The sequence below is a fragment of the Pipistrellus hanaki genome, assembly GCF_964339955.1.
Source record: "Pipistrellus hanaki genome assembly, chromosome: 4".
NCBI classification, from domain to species: Eukaryota; Metazoa; Chordata; class Mammalia; order Chiroptera; family Vespertilionidae; genus Pipistrellus; species Pipistrellus hanaki.
In genome coordinates this window covers 29,419,014-29,442,312 of record NC_140506.1, presented here as the reverse complement: position 1 = coordinate 29,442,312, position 23,299 = coordinate 29,419,014, and the positions used below count along the sequence as shown (strand labels likewise).

At 41.7% G+C, this 23,299-nt stretch overlaps 1 protein-coding gene across 2 annotated transcripts in view; it reads right to left on the bottom strand.

Annotated features, from left to right (window-relative positions):
* RNF180 (ring finger protein 180) overlaps window positions 1-22,609 on the bottom strand; it is an 82,973-nt gene extending 60,364 nt beyond the window's left edge. The window contains exons 1-2 of one of the 2 annotated variants that reach the window (XM_084882168.1): window positions 22,421-22,609; window positions 3,950-4,084 (exon numbers count right to left, since the gene is read on the bottom strand). In XM_084882168.1, coding sequence (XP_084738294.1) covers window positions 3,950-4,084 — 135 coding nt within the window. In that variant the 5' untranslated portion in view covers window positions 22,421-22,609. Of the gene's footprint in view, window positions 1-3,949; window positions 4,085-22,056; window positions 22,133-22,420 lie in introns of those variants that run through there. The other variant, XM_084882167.1, reaches the window with a different exon arrangement.
* Between the last annotated feature and the right edge of the window lie 690 nt (window positions 22,610-23,299).

Below are 23,299 nucleotides of genomic sequence, written 5' to 3'. Positions count from 1 at the left end.
CAATACTCATCTTTCTAGCTTCAAATCTTGCCAAACTCCCTCTGGTTCTCTCAGCGCCAATCATGGGACTCTTCTAGTTCCAAGGATACACCACATTCTCTCCAACACAGGCCTTTGAACATTCTGATCCCAAAGCCTGGACTGTTCTCCCCCTGGACTGCCCTTGCTACTCATCTACCTTATCTCCACACAAGTCACTTCCTCAGAAAAGCTTCCCTAACATTAAATAGGTCCAATCCTCTGTCTATACCTATTCTTATGGATCCCTACACTTTCCATTTTTGCTACCTAAACAACTAAAATGTAATATGTATGATGGATCCCTATCCTGAAAGCTTCACAAGGACAGAATATCTCCTTTCTGCTCTCTGACTCCCCAGTGCCTGACAAAATACCGCAGACTGGGTGGCTTAAGCAAGAGACATACATTCGTCACATTTCTGGAGGCTAGAAGTCAGACATCAAAGTGCCAGCATGTTCAGGTTCTGGTGAAAGCTTCTTCTCAGATTGCAGACTCTGTGCCCTCACCTGGGAGGAATGGAATAAGGGAGAAGGAGAGAAAGAGGGTGAGGAGAAGGGGGAGAATACAGAAAGTTCGAGAGACAAGAGACACAGAGACATTTGATAAGAGGCCATAGCCTCTTTTCAAATTGGGGTCCCATTCTTATTACCTCATTAGCCTTAATCATCTCCCAAAGATATATCTTCAGAATCAGTCATATTGGAGTTAGAACTTCCATACATGAATTTGGGGGCAGGGGAGGACACAATTTATTTCTTAGCAAGTAATAAGACTAAGTATAGAAGAAATAAGCAATACAAATAGAACATTTTTCAGTATTATAGCCAATGAAGAAAAGATACCAGCAGGATAATAAAGCCAGAAAAAAATGAGCAAAATATCCAGCCAAAAAGGTGAAGGAGGAACTATACAATCTATGATCGATTCAATATTCATCAATCATATTTATGGCCATCACTGTATTGGTAATATAAGAATGAAACACTTCATAGTCTGGTTATGGAAAGAGTCATAACCCAAATTATTATAGAGCTTCATAGTAAGTGTTGGACCATTCCCCAGTTTCCATTTTCCTCAACTCTCTGGAATTTGGCATCTGCCCCTACAACTCTCACACTAGAATAAACATTGATCAGTGATCTCTTTGCTACAACTCTTGCACACTTTTAGTTCTCATTCAGGGTCTCCACACTCTACAAATCTGGGGCAGCTTTTACTGACTAGCATCCTCTAGAACTGTGTAGTGCACAGCATGCACACTGAAGGCACTGTCTGATCTTATACATCTTGCCACCACATTCAAATCTACTAACCAATACCTCCTTCTGGAAGATATCTGTCCCTTAATTTTCATTACATTGTATCCTACTTCCTGGTCTTATCTTTCTTGCTATTCCCACCTCCCTATTTTGTGAACTTCTTTTTTCTGTCCATCCTTTAAATGTTCCTAAGAACTTTTCTTTCTCACTTCATTCACTCTGTATGATGGTCTCATCTATTCCTGAAACTTTACTCACCTCTTATTCGTGGCGACTCCCATATAGTTCAGATCCATTTTAAATTCCATATCCACAGAACCAACAGAACCCCCCCCCAAACCTATATTTGAATGTTTTAGAAGTCACATAAACTTGACATGTCCTAAAGTACATTGAAACTAAAATTGAGGACACCATTCTCCTCATGGCCCTAGACAGCACACATAACAGACCATTTCTGTTATTTTATATTTATACTAAATGCCCGGTGCACAAAATTCATGCACAGGTGGGGTCCCTAGGCCTGGCCAGAGATCAAGGCCTATTGGGGTCATCTCACTCAGTCCCAATCGGGGCCTGCTGGCTGCTGGACAGGGCCTACCAAACAGGGCCTGCCAGACAAGGGGAGAGATGGAGGGAGGGACCACAGGAGATTTGCAGGCCAAAGGGAGCACAATGACCATCAGGGGGCAGATCCTGCATGGAGGTGATCAGTGCACATCATAATAACTGGTCGACCAGTCAGTCAGTCTGTTGTGGTCACTTAAGCTTATATATATATATATATATGTATATGTATATGTATATGTATATGTATATGTATATGTATATGTATATGTATATATATTTGTCTTTTATTGTTACTTTGCTTTTGGTTTGGTTCTTGCTACATTTCATGCATCTCTGACTTGAAGGTGTGATAGGAGTCCCCTTTTCTTCTTGTAGACATAGTAGATTGTTTGAAATTCCATTCTAAATTTCCTGTCACATGTCTGACTACATGCCAGTAGCTGGAAAACTAAAGCTCAAATGTCTCAGATTTCCTTACAGCTCAAGTTCCACACATGACCTAGCTTCCACCAAGCTGATGCACCTGCTCAATACTATAGAAGCAGAAGCGATAAATATTTGTGCTGACTTCAGGCAAACTTGTTTTTTGGAAGCACTTGGTCATTTTGCAGTAAAAGTTACAGTAACTCCAGTGCCCAATTCCTAGCTTTGTGAGGGCTGAGAGACAGTGTGAGACTCCCATTTCCTGGCATTGGGCCAGGATAAAGGAATACGGTCCTGGGGACAAAAGCTATGGATGCTGTTTCCCAGCTTTCTAATCCTCAATACAGTTCTGAGAGCCAGGTCATATCTGACAGGGTGTGGCACATATGAGGCAAAAGCCCAGGGCTTGCTCAGGGTAGGGAGACCCAAAGGGGGAATCCCTACATAAAGTTGGATTGTAATGTCAGCATCAGGTTAAATGAAACAAATCTTCCCCTCTGGGTATAGAAGGATTTCTTAACAAAAAGTAAAAAACATAAAGGACATGATTAATAAATTAATCTATATTATGTTATGAGCTGTTCATCAAAAAGACCATAAAGAGAGAAATATAAGTTATATAAACTGGCAAAAGCTATTTGCTAATACAATAAACAACAAGGGATTAGTGTTTAGAATAAAGAAATTCCAAAAATAAAAAGCAGGTGAGAAAAAAAAGACATTTTACAGAAAACACAAATACCTCAGACAATGAGAGGATGTTAGATGAAGAGAAAATAACCATGAACAAATGTGGCTGAGGCAAAACAAACAAAACCTGAGTGTCTCTTGAAGAAGAGAAAGAAGACAATGATAGGTGATCATAGCCACTCTCTCTGCTGAATTGAGAATTCCCTGTAAGACCCATGAATTACTGTCTATTTTATACCTCTTAGATATTGCTTCTTTTCATATTGCTCTTAGGGAAGTTTAGGGATTTTACTTTTGTTGAGTTAAAAACATTTATTTTTAACCCTGGCTAGTGTGGCTGCATTGTCCTATACACCCAAAAAGTTGCAGGTCCGATTCCTGGTCAGGGCACATACCCAGGTTGCAGGTTCGATCCCTGGTCAGGGTGCACACAGGAGGCAACCAATTGTCCTTCCTTCCTTCCTCCTTCCCTCCCTCTCTCCCTCCACCCTCCTTCTCTCTCTCTCTTCAAATCAACTAAAAAGCATATAGAAATATTTATTTTTATCAGGGCAACCAGGTAACCGTTTTTGAACATTATTCAGCTGTTTTTATTGACTTTTTGATTCTACATGAATGTTCTCTTCTAGGCTCATAGTGAATATTTAAAGAATACAATACAATAGGTTTTCCATTTCTTAATAGGATCTTGAATTTAATTGTTTGGTGATGACTAAAGTTCACTCCTGGTAGAGATAAAAATACGGACTATTATTACCTAAACTTATGTCTATGATATTACGCTTCAAACTTTAAGGTCATGTTAATGCGAGCAGCTAGAGATAAAATTAATTGTACCGGGGGAAGGGGAGGTGCCTGTTGAATAGCACTTTGAAATGTTTTTAGCGGGTAAAGCTAAGTCGGGTGTGGAGGGAAATGTGTGCCTGTGTGGGTGGCCACACAACTCCTACATTAAGAAACTAAACTAGAGTTTAGCGGTACTGACCTTAGGCCCTTGATTCTCAAGATAGTTCATGAAACAACCAGAATGTGCTATACATTTTCTACATTTCCAACACCGAAGAACATTTATTTCTTCTTGATTATGATTTTTAGTTATCACTTCTTTGCTTCTTTTCATCTGTGGGGAAATAAATTAATGTTAGAATGTTAAACTGTCACATTAAACTTGATTTTCTAAACCTTTTATACAGCATTAGCTACATACGGAGCAGAATGATTATTTATTGAGGTACCTTCTAGTTACCCGAGTTTAGGTTTAGAAGCACTCTGTAAACAATGTCTGGGATTGGAAATTCCATTTAATTATTATGATGATGCACCATGTTAGTAACTCCCAGCTTACTTTATTTTTGCAGAACAGTTACTATTTCTTTCCATTTGTTACTAAAAGTGGTAAAAGGCAACTGTTGAAGAGTCAAATAAGTTATTGCAGTGGCTTTAAAAGAATCATAACAAAAAATATAAATATTCCTATAAATAAGACATTTAGAATAGCCACAGCATTACATTTTAAATATAATAAGATTTATTGAGTTGTGGTTAATTTTGTGAAAATTTAAACTTACGTACTTACTTTAATCAAATCCCTTATACTGAATGCAAGGGATTGCATATTATACTCAGTGGAACAGTTAACTACATCTTGTAGCATGTGTAGTCAAATAAACTTAGAGAACAGATCTTCCAATTTTATAGTCTATTTTATACCTAATATTGATATCAATGCTGTGATTTAGACCAACTTATAAAGTTTCACACTAATAAGAATTCCAAAATAGATGCAGTGCATTCAATAACTGACCTGCTAACTGTTCATTATAAAGAAAGGAAATGTTCATTTATTAAGATACCCACAAGAGTCTACTGCCTTGTTCCTAGACACATTTCCTCATTTGTTAGCTCTTTCATTTTTCATTCATTCAACAAACATTTACAAAGAGCTAACCATATGCCACAATAAGTCCAACTCCAGGGGCACAAAGATGAATAAACCTTATTTTCTGTCACATTAGTGCTCGCTGTGCTACAGTATCAATAGTTTTCTACCCTGGCTCATTAGAATCACTTAGGAAGCTTTAAGAAATAGTGATGCCTACTCCTAGAAAGTTTCACTTATTCTTGAGATGAGGAGGAAGTTAGGAATGGGCACTTTAAAGAAGTACCCCAGGTAATCCCAGAGTGTGGGCAGGGTGAGGACAGAAATGCACTACAGAAACAATGAACTACAATGCAACAGCTAAAAGGACAAGAGAAGAAACACAGATGGATCTTAACCTCATTTAAAAGGAGATAAGGAACTCTGCCTGAGAGAGCACAGCATGCCCTGCTGCAGTCAATCCAGCTCTGACCTTCAGGTTACTAGGCAGCTGTTCTATATCTGCTAACATCTTCAGAGCCCACCTTAGCTGAAATTTTTCTTTTATAGCTGCTCCCCAGGAAAACACACACACAACTACTCCCACAGTAAGTGTACACACCTGTACAGAAGCACTGGTCATGCAGTATTGCACCTATCTCTGTGTATTTGTGTCTTAATGATTTAATTGTGAGCTTCTAAAAAGTATTATATTCTATTACAGCGGTTGCCAACCTTCCAGACCTCACAGACCAACAGCGATCTGCAGACCACCAGTTGGCGACTGATGTCTCTCTGTTCTTACAATCAGACATAGTATCTCTGGTATCAAAAAAAGACACTCAACCAATGTTTGTTATATTCAAATTAACAAGGTCTGGCAGAAAGCTCAACTTAAAAAAGTTTTATTGCCATAGCAAGTGTTAAGTATGTATGCCAACTAATGAACAAACCAAATAGAAATCCTTTTGCAGGGACCTGAGAAGTTCAAGGGAAGAAATAAAGCTATGTTTATACATAACTAAGATTGAAAGGAGAACAATCTACACTAATAAAAGAGAAAGATGCAAATCGACCATACCTTCGCAACACCCACCAGCCAATCAGGAGTATGCAAATTAACCCAACAAAGATGGCGGGTTAATTTGCATATTCAGGTGCCAAGCAGCTGGGGGCGGGACGCTTGCATCCTCACCATGGCAACGACAGAGGCATTTCACACTACCCCATCAGCTCCAGGCCTCTGGGGAGCATGGGAAGGCAGAAAGGAAGCTACTGGCTGGAGCCAAGGCAGAAAGGCAGCTCCAGGCCAGAGCGAAGGTGGTGCCAATAGCCAGGGGAAGGAAGGCCCATTCTTACACGAATCTCTGTGCATCCAGCCTCTAGTAGTGATATATTTATGGGAAATCTAAAGTGGCTTCTGTCAGAGAACTTATATTAAAATAAGAGGTTCAATATGGTAAAGGACTTTAGAAAGAAAGGATGGGGGAGGGAGAGAGAGAAACATTTATCAGTTATCTCTATTGTGTACCCTAACCAGAAAAGGAACCCACAACCAAAATATGTGCTCTGACTGGGAATGAAACCCACAACCTTTTGGTTTATGGGATGACACTCCAACCAACTGAACCACACTGGCCAAGGCAATAAACAGTTTTTTAATTGCATGTGAAAAATTAAATGATTACTGATACACTTTGTCACCACTTCCATGGATCTGTGAAGGAACCAGAAGTTTTATTCATTATTGCTTTTGTCTTATTAGTGAAACACAGTAAAATAAAAAGCGCAAATAACAAAATGTTATTTGCGCTTTTTATTTTACTGTGTTGACATTATTTTACTGTGTTGACTAATAATAACAGTCCCAGCCATTCACCACCAAAGAAATGGTTAAACGTGAATGAAGACTTTTGGAATACAAATCCTGAACAGTCAGGTATAGGACAAGACAGAAAAATTTAACATAAAGTAAACCTCTCACATCGGGACTGTAAACAAAAATCTAGAGACACCTTTTTAAAGAGTATATTTAGGTAACGATTTGCAAACCAGGAAATGAAGTCCTAATATTCTTAGTATGAACTGGGCATATGTTCCAAAATGGAAGGGATACCTCAGAGTTTACAAAGGCAAAAGTTCCTAGGAGCTGTTGATCAAAGAGATGGGTTGCTAGGGGCAACAAGACCATAAACTCCATCATTTCTGATTGGTGAGGGCATCTTGACTCTCAGTAGTTGGTGAACCCAGTGAACAAGAAGCTTGGGTTGTGAGATGGGTACAATCTATATATATAAATGTCCAAGCAACCATTAGGACCGAATGACTGGCTGGTAGCTATGATATGCACTGACCACCAGGGGCAGATGCTCAACACAGGAGCTGCCCCTTAGTGGTCAGTGCTCTCCCACAGCCAACCTCCCGCGGCTGGTCAACCTCCCGAATTCCCTCCACTTGACAGGCCAGCCAGCCAATCTCCTGTGGTCCCTTCCCTGGCCAGCTGCCCTGATCGCTGGCCAGGTCGAGGGACCTCACCCATGCATGAATTCGTGCACCGGGTCTCTAGAAAATATATAATGAATGAATGCAGTCTCATGCTTATTATAAGACCTAGTTTCAGCTCGGGCCCAGAGAACAAAAAGGCTGTCTTTATCACACAATCATAGTACAGAGAGTATTACTTAACAATGATGTAAGGAGTATGATTTATCAAACAGTACAATCAGCCTGGAGGAGGCTGCTAGCCTTTCTGGAGCCCAAAAGGACAAAGTTATGCTCTGCAAGCAGTTTCACAGCTCAAGCTGCAAAAATTCAAGTTTTGGGTCACAAGTTACGACAGTAAAGTTTTTGTAAGTCATCCGGATAACAGATTTGTAATTTTGTATTTCACACAACTTTGAATGTGAATATTCTAACTTTTCTATCAGAATAATAAAAAAACAAAAACAAATTTAAATTAGTATTTTCCAGCAACTTCATCATCTTTACATATGAACATCTAATTATTTGGGTAGAGAGGGAGAGAGAATAGGTTGAATATAGGAGAATTTTAGTTTATGTTACTATAATGCTCAATTAATGACATTATACATTTGCTAAAAGTTCTAAGAACTACACAACACCAAATCTGAGCCCTAATGTAAACTAAGAACTTTAGATTAAAATAATACATCAATATAGGGTGGGACAAAAGTAGGTTTACAGTTGTGAGTACCCGAAATAGTTTACTTTTGTATTATTTATTATTCTATTATTTTCCATACGAACAGCTGTAAACCTACTTTGCCTCAGCCTGTATTAATTCATCAACTGTAAAAAGTCTATCACACTAACACAAGATGTTAATAATAGGAAAAATTGTGTAAGAGGGATTATATGGGAGATTTCTGATCAATGTGTTTCATTTGTTTATTTTTAAATTATAATTTTATTGATTTCAGAGGAAAAGAGGAAAGGAGAGGGAGAGAGAGAAAGAAACATCAATGATGAGAGAGAGTCATTGTTTGGCTGCCTCCTGCACAATAGACTGAGCTCAAAACCCAAGCATATGCCCTTGACCAGAATCGAACCTGGGACCCTTCCATCCATAAGCCGACGCTCTATCCACTGAGCCAAACGGGCTAGGGCTCTGATCAATGTTTTAAAGGTAAAACTGCTCTGAAAATAAATTCTGTTGGTTAAAAATAATTATTCTGATGTCTAATACTAACATTATATGCTCAAAGTCATTAATATTGTACTTGTTAACTGAAAAGGGTAAGTTTGCATTTGTCTTGGCTCTTGAGATAATTAAAAATAGCTTTTCCTTTGAAATTTAACATTTGTTTTTTTAAAGTAAAAAAAATTGTCTATCTTATCAGTATGATACCTATATTAGTTTACTTGGGCTGCTGTAACAGAATACCATAGACGAGGTGGCTTAAAGAACAGAAACTTGTTTTCTCTCAGCTCTGGAAGCTGGAAATGTGAGATCAGGGGGCCAAAAGTTTGGGGTTCTAGTGAGGGCTCTCTTCCTAGTTTGTAGACAGCTGGTTATCTCTGTGTCTTCATATGGCCTTTCCTCTGTGCATGTGCACTTCTGCTCTCTTCCTCTTCTTATAATGACAATGGTCCTATTGGATTGGCACCCCACCCTTATAACTTCATTTAACTTAATTACCCCCCCACCCCACCCCACCCCCTTAGGGGCCTATCTCCAAATACTAGCATATCAGGGGATAGGGCTTCAACATATGGATTTGGGGGAGGAGGGAGGGTGCATCACAATTCACTCCATAATAGTATCTAAAGAACCTAAGCTTAACAATTTTGACATTATTAAAATGCTGTTTTATTGTGTATCTTTTCTGTTACAGAAGGCATAGAATAAAAACTCAGGTATGAAAGAAGAAAAATACTGAGTTGATAATTTCTCAAAAGGTAAAAGTCATGCCCAACCAGTGTGACTCTGTAGTTGAGCATTGACCTATGAATCGAGTCATGGTTCGATTCCTGTTCAAAGCACATGCCTGGGTTGTGGGCTCAATCCCCAGTGGAGGCGTGCATGAGGCAGCCAATCAATGGTTCTCTCTCATCATTTACCTTTCTCTCTCTCTTTCCCTTTCTCTCTGAAGTCAATAAAAATGTATTTTTTAAAAAAGGTAAAAGTCATTTATAAGTGAACAAGAAAGAAAAATCAGAAAATAAAATGGCCAAAAATTCTGAAGTTCCCTTATCAATTATCTGTACATTTCTTTAAAAATTGGAAGGTAAATATAAGATTAAAAGCCAATGGAGGTAAAATTGGTAAAAGTGTGAAAGGAGCAATGCATACTTAATTAGGATATTAAACACTAAACTGGTTTAGCTAGTTCAAACCATATCAGAGCAAATAATATTTCTAAATTTTGGTCTTTTTTTTTTTTTTTAAAGAAAAAAATTAATGAAACTGCACTACAGATAAGGGATAATGTCAGCCTTGACTCTGAATGCCATGTTACTACACCTAAATGATGCAGCATCTGTAGCTCTTAAGATTGCTGAGGATTAGTGTAAAAGCAGGAGGCCTATGAATAAATGTCAATGGGAGCACATTTAATGTACATTTAATGCTGGTGAGATGAGTTTCCTATTTAATGTACAAGTACAACCAAACCAGTCATTAGCTCTTACAAAGGAATGATGCTGTGGAGAAAAATACAGACTGTCATCAGCCTTACTGTTGCAATGATGGTAATAGTAAAAATAAAATAAAGGACAGAACTATCTAAGGAACTTTGAATATTTTAAAAAATATATACACCTTTCTTGTATTTGTAAGGTTAAGTAAATCTACTGGTTTCTGGCAGGATTTGGGGTTGGGGGAAAACTACTAAAATCAGAGAGAAAATGGCTGGCAGAACAGGATATTGTACTACTGATTGAGAATTTAATATGGTTACTTAAATTTAAAATGTATATATACCTTGTTGTTTTGTTTGCTTGTATGTGTGTTTAGCGTAAAAGCACCATTCTGTATTTGTTATTTGTGGCCATTACACTGGCGCATAATTAATCACTTCAGTACATGTTTCCATGAAATGAGAAGGCATACTCCTTTTGTAATATAAAGAAACAGCATATTCTCAAAGTCAGAGAAATCTGACTGTTCTGCGGGATACAGAAGTAATCCACAGCTCTTTTGCAGACGTGGGCTTTAGGATCAGTGATTGTTCACATGAACAGAACATCATCCATATATATATAAGAGCCTAATATGTAAATTGTCCTCGCAGGAGTTTGACCAGGAGTTTGATCGCTCACTATCATGTGCACTGACTACAAAACGGTGACGCAGAATGAAGGAAGGCACCGGCCAGCAGCTGGCAGCTGGGAAAGGGAGGCCCCAGCCGCAACATGAAGGCCCTGATCGGCCATGATTGCTGGCCAGGCCCAGGGACCCTACCTGTGTACACTTTTTGTGCACCAGGCCTCTAGTATGTAATAACTGCTGGGAATAGCTGCACAAGTATTATTTTGAGAACTGATACCATGTCAGCTCCCCCTGCTGATGCTGAATATTTTTTTATTTAAATGTGTTATGAACACAGAAGACCTGAAGTAAAACATGACCAAATCCAAGCAGAACCACTGGAAGGAAGTCCTAATAACACTGCAATCAATAGTTTGTGTAAAACTGCAAAAATACAAATGACTGAGTTCATAGCAAGAGAAAGTCACCACATTTGTTTGTGAAATATGTAAGAACACATCAGGACCAAAAAAGTAACTTTATATTAAAACAGGGTCTTAGAGATATTATTAGATTCCTGTATAATTTAAATGCCTTATGTAGTTCCATAGATATTTCTAGAACATGTATTATTTAGTAAAAGGTGGCTTGTAATTCAGGATCCCTCTCACATTAGCTTTCGATCTTTGTCAAAGGTATTAGATACTTTATATGTACAAGGAGACGGAATCAGGTGATTTCTAAGCTGTCAATTCTATAAGTCTAGACTTGGCAGCTGTAGTAACTAAAATGGCAATTGAGGCCTCCAATTCATTAACAATACAACTGTCTAAATCATGAGTTACACAGAGAGATCTCAATCTTCTTCAATAATCACCAATACACACTTGAGGGTTTGAACATTTTGAAGTCAACTTCAACAGCTTTCAAATTGTTAAGTGATTTTGCATAGCACACTCTGGTATTCATATCCAGATATATCTTTTATGGAAAGCACCCAACTTTTGTTGATAAGAAAATATTCAATGGTTAAAACTACTGCATCACCATCTAATCAGCTCTCACCTACCTTCCTTCTCCCTCCCTTGGGCTTGCTGGCCTCTTAGAAATGCATATTTAACCTTAAGGAGGGAAGGTAATATAATTTGATGCTATTGTAGCTGCCAGTTACTTCCTACCCTTTCCTACATCTTCTTAATCTACATAATTAAATATCATCTCCTTATTCTTCAAATTTTTTCCTTTTCCCTTTTTTTCTCTCATAAACATCTTTACATACATGGTCTTGAATGCTCACTGCAGTCTTTCAATCCAAGTGATATCTTTAAGCAATAATCAAGAACAGATTCAATGAGAAAGTGGCAGCAAAGATAAACATACTGGCCTGACTTCAAACTTGTTTTTCTCTTCTGGGAAAAAGAGTAGTTACACAGAGAGGCTTCTGTTGGGTACAGAGTCAGCTATATTAGGCTACTGCAAAAGATTGCTCGATAATGGAGACGACAAAGAGGGAGGCATCTCCTCGTAGAACAAGCACTAATCTGGAAGGTAAGAGTCTTGGGCTTATTTACTTTACTTATTTATCCCATCATTGTTCACTCTCCCCCTCAAAAAGGACTTAAATCTCTTAGTACTTTTACTGTTTTGTCTCTTTTGTGAAAAAACTTTCCTTTGGATAGTTCATCTGACACCTAAGACTCTGTGTAGTCCTCATGTCACTGTGCTACCACAGTACTATACTAATGTGTACATTTGTTTCTTCCTCTAAATTGTAAGCTCCAGAGAAGGGGCATTAGCAAGCACATATCCTGCTAAGACCCCATAATGCAAAATGTGGCCCACAGACCAGCCCAGCCCAGCCCAGAAATGGTTGCTGTGGGCACCAGGTAATGACATCAGTTTCCTCTCCCTACCAACTAGCCTCCTTGGAGTTTCTTCAGCCTGGGAACTTTGCTTTATAGCCTGTGCAAACATTTTACACTTTAACCAAATGTCTGTGAAGCGTTTTCATGTGCCTCATCTCATTTGATCCTCATAGAAGTCCTGGAGTAGGTAGATAGGAGACTTGGTAGAATTCTATTTTCTTTTATTAACCAGAAAATGGAAATTTAGAAAGCTTAGAAACTTGACCCAACTGAAAAGAAGAAATGGTGGACCTTGAAAATGATTTCAGGTTTTCTCACTATACAGAATATAGTCAAACACTGCTGCAGTTAAATATTTTACCCTTTGTTATCCCTGTGTGATATACAATGATAATCTGCTTCATGTTGATATTTACTGCTGTGTTGCTGAAAATTACCTGAAAGAGAAGTTGGGATGCTTCACTGAGCTCGAAACGTTTAGCTAAATCAGAAAGCAGGCCTAATTAAGCAAGTGTGTCTATATATATATAAAAGGCTAAGTTGATTAGCGCATGTGCAATGAAGTTCTCACACGTGTGTGTTTCAACCTGTCATTGTCATTGTTGATCGTGAATTTGGTTGATGCTTCTATTATACAGAAAGGGTGAAGAATGATATTAAAATATTTCTTCTAATTTCCTTTTAATGTTCATGAAACTGTGCACTGGGCCACTAGTGACTATATATGTTGCTGAACTGAATTACATAAACTAGTGCTACTGTTCTCTCACTCTGAGCATTGATAGGAAATTCTAATAGGTCAAACCTCCCACTAAGTACATTCTACTGTATTAAATGGGGGGAAAGCCCAGTCCAGAGACTAAATTATTATTTAAATTCTTGTATGATTCTGGTTGAATCAAAATACTTGTCCTAGTATACCATGTGCTTCCACAAAATTCTGCCCCCTCCCTAGTACACTCTTACTCATAATAAAAGTTAGAAAAGAAAAATAAGCAAAGGTAGCACCTTTTCAATGGCTTAGTAGATTTAGTTTTAATTAAAATTATCTGAGTATAAAGCAGAAGTATGATTATAAAAACTATTAGTTAACTCTTCTACCAGATAAACTGCATTTTAATGGGAAAATATTGCTGCAGGATTCCAGCCAAAAGATAAGGCTCACGCCAGGTGACTGCAGTGGTGGTGGTAAATAATGGTCGAGTTCTGGACATATACTGAAGGATTCCCAGATGGACTGAATATGGGGTCCAAGATAAAGAACAATCAAATTTGGCTCTAACATTTTTGGAATAAACTATGTAAGAATGGAGTTGCCATCAACTAATATGGGGAAGGATTCAAGTGACATAGGAGGGGCAAATCAGGATTCCAGTTTTGGATATAAATTTGAGATGCATGCTCAACTGTCAAAAAGAACTAAAAAGTACACAGCTGGATTCAAGAATTTGGAGTTCTAAAGACTGTCGGAACAAGAGATTTAAATGTGGGATTGTTCTCTAAAGCCACAAAAATGGAGAAATCTATTTGTAAGTATGGATAAAGAAGAGAATCCAAGACTATGCCCTGGTTTCACTTAAAATTTCTAGGGGTCTAAATTTCTTCTCAATTATGTCTATTAATTTTATCTCATTTCCTCCTGAGTTTTGTAATTTTGGAAAATGAACTCATCTTTGCCTTGACACAAGTATGGGACCTTGTCTGAGGACCTGTCTCTCTGGGAAGATCAATTTCATATTGTATCTGCCGGGTGCTCAAGGGACATCACCAGCACAGGAATACCTATCAGGTAAGTTTCTCAGTTTAAGGGTCCTTGGCTCACTCTGGTAGTATAAACTCAATTCCTAAAGTTTCACTTTAAGAATGCTCAGGTGATTTGGATATGTCAAAATCTGAAAATGGATAGAAGGAAAAACCAAATCAAGCTCCTATTTTATCTTTGCTATATAGACTATTTCAGGGTAACCAAATAGTTGGTGAAAAAATATTTTTTAGTATAGATTCACCAAACTAATAAAATAGAATGATTAATATAAATCCCACTTTCAACCCCTAATTTTTTGGGAAAAACATTGATATTAAAAACATTACAAAAGAAGGGAGCATTTTATAATGAATAGCAGGGGGTCCAGTGCACAAATTCATGCACCTTGAAAGGAACTATGGGCCACAAGGCTGCAGTGGGCATAGGGGCGAGTCTCAGCCCATCCTCCATGCCCCCGGTCGCTTCTCTGCCAGCAGCCCTGCTCCCACTGCCAATCCCACAGGCTGACGGCCATTCCCATTCCCATGATTGCACCCACTGATGGTGTGGAACAACTGGGGCCAGCACAAGCAGCGGGTGCGATCAGGGCCAGTGCCTTCAGCAGGTGCAAGTGGAAACTGCTGCCCTGATTGCCCCACAGGAGCAGGGGGAGTTGGAGAAGTCCTCAAGGGCGATTGGAGCTGGCAGCCGATCAGGACCAGCACTGGGAACTGGCAGCGGGTTTGAGTGGAGGCTCTGGCGCCAGCTGTGGGTGCAAATGGGGCTGGTGCCAGCAGTGGGTGCTAGTGGCTGCTCCAGCGCCGGCAGCAGGTACAAGTGGAGCCATCACTGGCAGCAGGTACAAGAGATGGCTGCTGGCCCCAATTGCCCCTCAGGAGCAAGGGGAGATAGAGAAAGCCCGAGGGGCGATCAGGGCCAGCAGCCGCCACTAGCACCCACTGACAGCACTGAGCAATCAGGGCTGGCGCCAGATGCCAGCAGCAGGAGTGAGTGCCAGGTGGGACCATGGCACATGGGAGCAAATAATTTTCAGTAACAATCAGAGGCTCCCCACAATGACAGCAACTGGTGCCCTGCCTTGGTCTGGTGCCCCACTCACCTGCTCCACCATCCCACTGGGGCCTACAGCTGCCATGTTCTATGCTCTGCTGCCTCCTGCCTATGCCCACCATGTTCCATGCACGCTCCCTGGCGGTCAGCACATGTCATAGTAACCGGTTGTTCGGTTGTTCTGCTGTTCGGTCTATTTGCATATTAGGGTTTTATGTATATAGATATAAAGCGGCTACCACCTGCATTAAAGATCAATCCTAATGTCATAAATAAATAATCATAATTAAAAACAGGACAACTGTATTAGTTTGCTAGATAGGGCTACAATAACAAAGTACCCAGACTGGGTGGCTTTAACAGCAGAATTTTTCTCACAGTTATGAAGGCTAAAAAGCTGATATCAAGGGGCCCTCTGGGTTGATTTCTTCTGAGGTTTAGATGGCTGCCTTATCATGGTTCCTCATGTGATCTTTCCTCTCTAGGCATGTATCCTGATGTCTTTCTCTGTTTTTAACATCCTCACCTGAGGATATGCTCATGGATTTTAGAGAGAGGAGGACAGAGAAGGGAAAAAGAGGGAGAGAATGAGGGAAGGAAGGAGAAAGAAAATGTCATGTGAGAGAAAAACATTGATTGGCTGCCTTCCAAATGTGTCTGACCTGAGACTGAACCCACAACCTAGGTATGCGCCCTGACCTGGGATCAAACCCAAAACCTTTTGGTGTATGGGATAATACTCCAACCAAGTCCAAATGTCCTCTATTTATAAGGATAGCAATCTGATTGGATTGGGGCCCACCAAACAGCCTCCTTCTAACTTAATCACCTCTTTAAAGGACCTATCTCCAAACAGTCACCTTCTGAAGAAGTGGGTATTAACTCTTCAACACCTAAATTTGGGAGGATACAATCAGACCATAGCAACAACCAAACACCATGTGCCTCCTGATGTAAAGCAATTGGAAGTACTCAGCACCATCTATATTCTTTAAAAAAAAAAATTACCAAATTGAGTCAAGCATTAAATCTAAAAACCACTCTATGAAGACTAGACAAACATGTCAGATGATATGGTGAGGATACAATTAGGTAAACACAGAATGTGGGGAATTCTACGTGACAAATGACTTTTTTTCAACAAAAAGAAGTTTTTAAAAGAGGAAGGAGAAACATAAGAGATTTAAGATATCAATGTGTAGACCTTATTTGGATCTCGATTCAAACAGATTCAAAAATATATTTTTGAGACAATTGGGGAAAATGACACACAAACTACTTTGCTGAGACACAAAGCACTGGGTCCAGTTTTTCTGTCTAGCAGCCTTCACCACCTGTTCTCCGTTCTGCACCCTGTTCTTCAGAGGGGGCATCCAGCACCACCATTTACTGCCTGTTTCCCCTGGAAGAAATACCATGATCCCCAAGAAAACTCTAGCCACAATGCTGCTACTTATTATCACCAGGGTTCTGTGTCTCTCCTCTCTAAATGCCCACCACAAACCCCCTATATTCTGCCTGTGGCTTCCTGGAATTTGCTGGGAACAGAGAGTGAAAATTCAAATCCAGCACTTCCTGTCTCACAGAGCAGTGATGGAGGCAGAGAGGGGTGTCTTCCTGATTTGCCAGTTGGTAGGGGACCTAAGTATCTGAGGGAATTGACTGTAATGGGCAGAAAGAAGCCTTTGGCCTATATCAGACAATATGTATCAAGAGGGAGGGGCAGGGACATGCAGGTGCTGATGTAGAGAAATTTCTCCCGATAGGGGACAATCTATTTCTTAGTTAACGTAATTTCTCCTGGTTCTAGGAGTTTTTTGTTTTGTTTTTGTTTTTGTTTTTGTTTTTATATATTTTATTGATTTTGTACAGAGAGGAAGGGGGAGAGAGAGAGAGTTAGAAACATCGATGAGAGAGAGTCATAGATCAGCTGCCTCTTGCACACCCCCTACTGGGGATATGCCCGAAACCAAGGTACATGCCCTTGACCGGAATCGAACCCGGGACCCTTTAGTCCCCAAGCCGACGCTCTATCCATTGAGCCAAACCGGTCCCGACTAGGAGTTTTTTGCTTTTTGGTTTCATGGTGAGTTTTCATCTTATTATGCATCTTCATAGTACGCTAATGAAAAAAAGAAAAAAAGGCTACCCTGGAGTCTGCTACTTAGATGCCATTTTGGACTAGGGAACTTTCATATAATTTGTTAAAGATGAATAATTTTATGTATATTTCAGTGATAAACTGTGTGGCATATTTCATTTATTTATTTATCACCTACTAAACCTAGAATTTGTGAAAGGTAGAAAGCTGCAAACCTCACTAAGATCGTAACTATATGTTGAGTCATAAAACTGTTCCAAAAAACAATTATACTAATAAAGTTAAAATATTGATATCTTTCTAAATTTCAGTATAAGAAAATACAAACAAAATTAAGAGACAACTCAGAGTCAGGAAGAAGAGACCAACACATATTATAAGCAAATGGTTAATATCTACAATTCTACAACACAACATTCTTAATACGACAAATATCCAACAGAAGAATGAACAAAGACTTTGAAAGCACAATTCCCAAAAGATGTAACCAAAATGGCCAACAATCATAAGAAACATGTTCACCCTCACCAGAAATCAGGAAAATGAAAATGAAAAGAAGTATTCCACACTGATCACATAGGGGAAAGTGTAAAAGTCTAACAATACCAAGTGGGAAAATGATATTCCATCTGGGTCTAAAAGGCTAGAGAGGATAACATCCAAAACAGAAAGCTATTTGGCAAGATCTGGTAAAAATGAAACATGTATCTACTGATTTGCAGTCCTACTTTTAGGCTTGTATGTGCCTTGTATCACATAGAAATGTTCATTTTAGCAACCTTTTATGGTAGTAGCAAAAAATTGGAAACAATCCAAGTGTTCATCAACAGGAGATTTGACAAATACTTTTTTATTCACCAACAATGTAATACCATGCAGCAATATAACTAAAGCTGTACATATATTTAAAAATTTCAAAGTATATTAAATAAGGAAACAGCTGCAGAAATATACACAGTAGTGAAAACTACAACATAAGTTACAAGAAATTTTTAAAGCATGTGCAATGTTGTATTTTGTTTATTATGCATGCATATATAGCAAAATTATAAAAACATTAATGGGAATTAGAGATACCAAGTTTAGGATAACGGTAACTTCCATTCCATCTGGGTCTTATAGGATAGAGAGGATTTAGATAGCATCAAAAGTGGAGAGCAACGGACATCTTGAGCAAGGAAAGTAACAGAAGCTAACAGCAAGTTGGGAAAGAGTATGGTGTTTGGTGAGCAAAATGCATAATGTCTGACTAAAGCAGGGAAAACTTTATTTAGGACTCCACAGCCTTAGCTAGTTCTAAGTCAAATAGGTACAGCTCTATTAATGTTTATTATACAACTTACATATCCTCCAGAAGACAAATGGCCTGGGAAAGAATAGACTCTATCTTAAAACCGAAAATCTGATCAAAATATGGCAAAATAGCTTAGTTTTAATTTCTTTGCCTATGAAATAAAATTTAGGTAGACAGTCCCTGATTGACTTATATCATTGGCCCACGAGTTTCTACTATTCACTGCATGCTGAATAAATTGGCGTCCGTCATTCAATTCTGGCTCCCTGGATAAATTTTTTCAACAAGTTTTTAAATAGGCCAGGCAAATCTCATTCACAATAAGACTCATGCTTATCTCAGCAATTGTAAAAGAATGTGTTGACCGAGGCAGTCTGAGGACATGGTGGCAGGGAGGCAGCAGGGGGCTGGAGACCCCACTGGAGGCCTGTCAAGGCAGACATGCCCAGCGAGGCCTGCACCTCCAGGGAGTGAGAGGTGAGAGGTGAGTCCTCCCCAGAGGACTGCCCGACTGCTGTTCTCCAGCGCTGGCTGGGCCTGCGGAGGACTTCTCCCCTGAGGCCACCTGACCAAAACGGCCCCCAAACAGGAAGAGACCAAGGGAGCCTACTGGGGTGCAGGTGCAAGTTGGGCTGGCATTCTGTTGGAAGGGTTCCGAGACACCCAGTTTGAGAAAGGAGCCTAGGGCCGGGGCAGGGCAGGGCTGGTGTAGGACCCGGCTCCTTTGCCTCTATGAGTACACGGCCTGGGTGGTGTCCGGGTTGAGGAAAGGTTAGGTGAGGCTGGACCCTCAGTGGAGGTGGACAGGAGTATTTGTGACCTATGGACCATTACTGAGACCCTTGTCTATTACATACCAAAACAGCTTTGTAACCACCTCCTACTACCCCCACACCACCACGCCCAAAAGGCTACTTTGACCAGAGCTGTGGGAGGGAGCCTTCAAAGGCACCTCTGACAGTTCCCAGGAGCTCTGGGCAGCAGTGAGCAGCTGGGAGCCTGAGGGTGGAGGGAGGGGGCCTGTGCCTGGTGGGGCTGCACCAGGTCAAGGTGCTATTCCAGCTGAGGACTCAAAGCAGGTGAGTGGTGTAACACACAGCCATCTATCTACACACACACCTGTTTCCCATATGCTCAGTGCTTTTTCTGTTCTGTTTCTGATATTAGAACCATGAGCCCATGATGGATGTGGGACTCTTCTCAATCGTTCCTTAAATTGTCACTTTTAAAATCGTATTTAATGACAAATACATTGAAAGTGTTTTATTCCTTAAAAAAAAGTTTTGAAGTTGCTTCTAAGGTTTTTCAGGCTACTAAACCATCAGTGAATTAATAAGGTAAAGAAATTACAGAACTTGAGGACACTTCTATTATACAATAATCTCCTATATTTCTCTTGGCTACAGAGAAAAGTAGAAGGTTAAAAAAATGTAAGTATGCCAATATTCCCAGCTAGCTTTGTAAGAGACTTACCACTCATGCCATTTCCCAAATATTTTCTAAAATCTAAGACAGCAACAAAACACTTTGTTAACCAAGTATACTCAAATTTCATCAATATGATTCTATTTTTCTACACTTTATTGTATACAAGGCCAAATTAAGATATTTTAATGTGGGCATTATTGGGGCTTTGATAAAGGGACATTTTGACTAGACCTTAAATATGAACTATTAAGTTTCCAAACTGAGTGGGAAAATGTATGTTACATATGAAACAGATATCCTCATAGCTTCCCTGAGCCTCCTTCCTTCCCGAGCGAATTTCCCTTTACCCGAAGGCAGCAATCAGAGACACAGGAAGGGCAGGGATAATAGTGAGGGTCAGAGGCACGGTACAACTAATTCATGGATGGGGTGAGATGGGCATGGACCATTATCTGGACACAAACTAAGTACATAACAAGAAAAAAAATTTACTTTCTCATTTTAGAAAGGTCTATTCTAGGGGAAACTTCTATTTGTCAACTGATAATTTACTAGTACTTCACTTAAATAGTCTATCTCAAAATCTGATTTTTCTCAAAGTTACTATTCGTAAAAGAGATCTGGCTGCTAAATGGTGGAACTTTTTAACATTTAAGTATCAAAAGGAGAGTACCCCTTCTTTTCATAAGCTCCTGATTATGCATTTATTACGCAGTGGAATGTAGAATATTTGTAGCCACAGTATTACCCCTGTTCTCAAGCTACAGACTGCACAGAAAATTACCTACTTCTAACTGCTCCCGCAGAAAAGGATTTCATACGTTTATCATAAACCTCCTTGATGACTTCTAGGGGACCAGATCAATATCTTCTAGGCTGCTTGTTATAACTGAGTGATACAATATGTGACATACAGTACAAATAATAGTTATAACATTTCCAAACAACCCAGAAATGAAAAAGATGAATGCATCTGGTAATTGGTGTCATCAGGGAAAACTGCTGTACACACAACTTGCTAACATCTTTTTTGAAAATAGCAATTCTGTATTTTGATGAGGCCATGTTGACCCAGCTGTATTTACATGCAAAACCCATACTGTGGAGGCGAATGTTACAGCTCTAAATTATCATGAAGATTTAAACTCACATTTACATGAAGTTCAAACTTTCAAATTAAATACACCCCAACTTAATACTCAACGTGACAGGTGACTTACTGTATCCTACTTACAATATGCACTTGCATTAAAAGTACCCAAGTGACTATTCTCCTAAACTTAGAAAACTGCCTGCTCAGTAGTTAGGGATTGCCTAGGAACCTGCCTCCTCCGTTTTACTTATTCATTCAACAAACATCCAGGGCCTCTGCTCTGAGGATCACTGCCTCTGGGTCTCAGTGGAAAACGTATTTGTACAGGAGACTAAAGACCATACAGCTGAAAGACATAACAAGTTTAGTCCTTACTTCCACCGGACCCTAGTTAACAACTGAAAGGATTCTGGCCTTTAAGTATCGCCTCTAGGGGTACTATTGTCGGGAGTCGGAAAGGACCCGACTCCGTTTTTAAGGAAGGTTTTGGGGATGAAGGAGTAAATAAACATGGGGCAGGCGCTCTGAGCGCGCCCTTCTATTTGAGGCTATGCCCGGGCTGAGCCAGACAAATTCTCACGACAACCCCCGCGCTTAGGTTGCTTATAACCACTTTTCCTCTGGTGCCTCAGCTGTCTGGTCTATAAAATGGGATGACTTAATAGTAACCTACCTACACAGTGTTCCTTTGAAGTTAACTAATGAGTGCTCTCCCGTGCACTTAAAACTATCAGATGCTCTAAAAATATAGTCTGATTTCTAAAAGACGACGGCAATGTGAACATGCCCGTGCTAATTAGGCGACAGCAGCCCCCACTCTACCCCCCCCAACCCTCCCCTCCCGTCCCCATCCCATCCCATCCCACCCCATCCCGCCCCGGCCCGGCCCCGGCCCCAGCCCGGCCCGGGCCCCCGTCCCGGTCCCCACCTGCGCCCGCCGCATCTCAGCGCCGGCCCCGCGGCGGGTCTGCGCCCCGGCCCGGGCGGCCCCCTCGCACCAGACAAAGGCGGCGGGTCGGGTCCGAGGAGCCACCTGCCCGGCTCCCGGAGGCGGCGAGGGACGCAGCAACTCCGCCCGCCGCGCCCGCGCCCGGCCCGCCGCCCGGCTCGCGTTTCCGACCCGGTAATTCCACCCGCGCCCGGAGCCGCAGGTGCGAGAGTCCCCCGCCGCCGCCTCCCAGGCCGGACCGGAGCGGGCGGCCCGCAGCCGGCCGCGCCCTCCCTCCCAGCGCCGCGGGCCAGGCCGGGCCTGAGCCGCGGGAGACGCCCGCCCGCCCGGCGCCCGGCCTCACCTGCGTCCGAGCCCGCGCCCGGCTCCGGCCCGGCTCCCGAGGATCGCGGCTCCGGGCGGCCGTGCGGCTCCGCGGGACGGGAAGCGGCAGGAGCCAAACCCCGCGGAAAGCGCTCGAGCGGCGCTGGCGGGCCGGGCCGGCCTGGTTTCCGAGGCGGGTCCCTCCCGCCGCCGCCGCTCTCCCGCGTCTGCGCCCGACCCGAGCCGCGTGGGCGGCGCCGCCTGACCCCGAGCAGCGCCGGCGGGCGGCGGTGGGAAAGTTCTCCCCTCCGCCACCCCATCCTCCATCCTGCCTCCGTCCCAGCCTCTGCCACCCCAGCCTTCATCCCTGCCTCCCAGCCTCCGCCCCAGCCTCCTCCATCCCAGCCTCCATATCCCAGCCTCCTCCATCCCAGCCTCCATCCCAGCTTCTGCAGTCCCAGCCTCCATATCCCAGCCTCCTCCATCCCAGCCTCTGCAGTCCCAGCCTCCATATCCCAGCCTCCTCCATCCCAGCCTCCGCCGTCAGCGCCGTCCCAGCCTTCGCCGTCCCAGCCTCCGCCGTCCCAGCCTCTGCCATCCCAGCCTCCATATTCCAGCCTCCTCCATCCCAGCCTCCTCCATCCCTGCCTCCGCCACCGCTGTCCCAGCCTCCGCTACCCCAGCCTCCACTGTCCCAGCCTCCGCGGCCTCCCAGCCCCTCCTGGGCTTCCGAGCTCCCAGATCACCTGCTGGGTCTATTCCAGGGTCCACCTCCATGATCCACCTCCATGCCTAAGGCTCTTCCCACTACCCCGAGGGCTGAGTTTTCCTTCTTACATCACCTCCAAGTTGCTCACCTTCTTGGGCCCAAGGTCCCACCTGTGCGCAGCCGAACTGAACCACTACAGTGCTCTTGCCT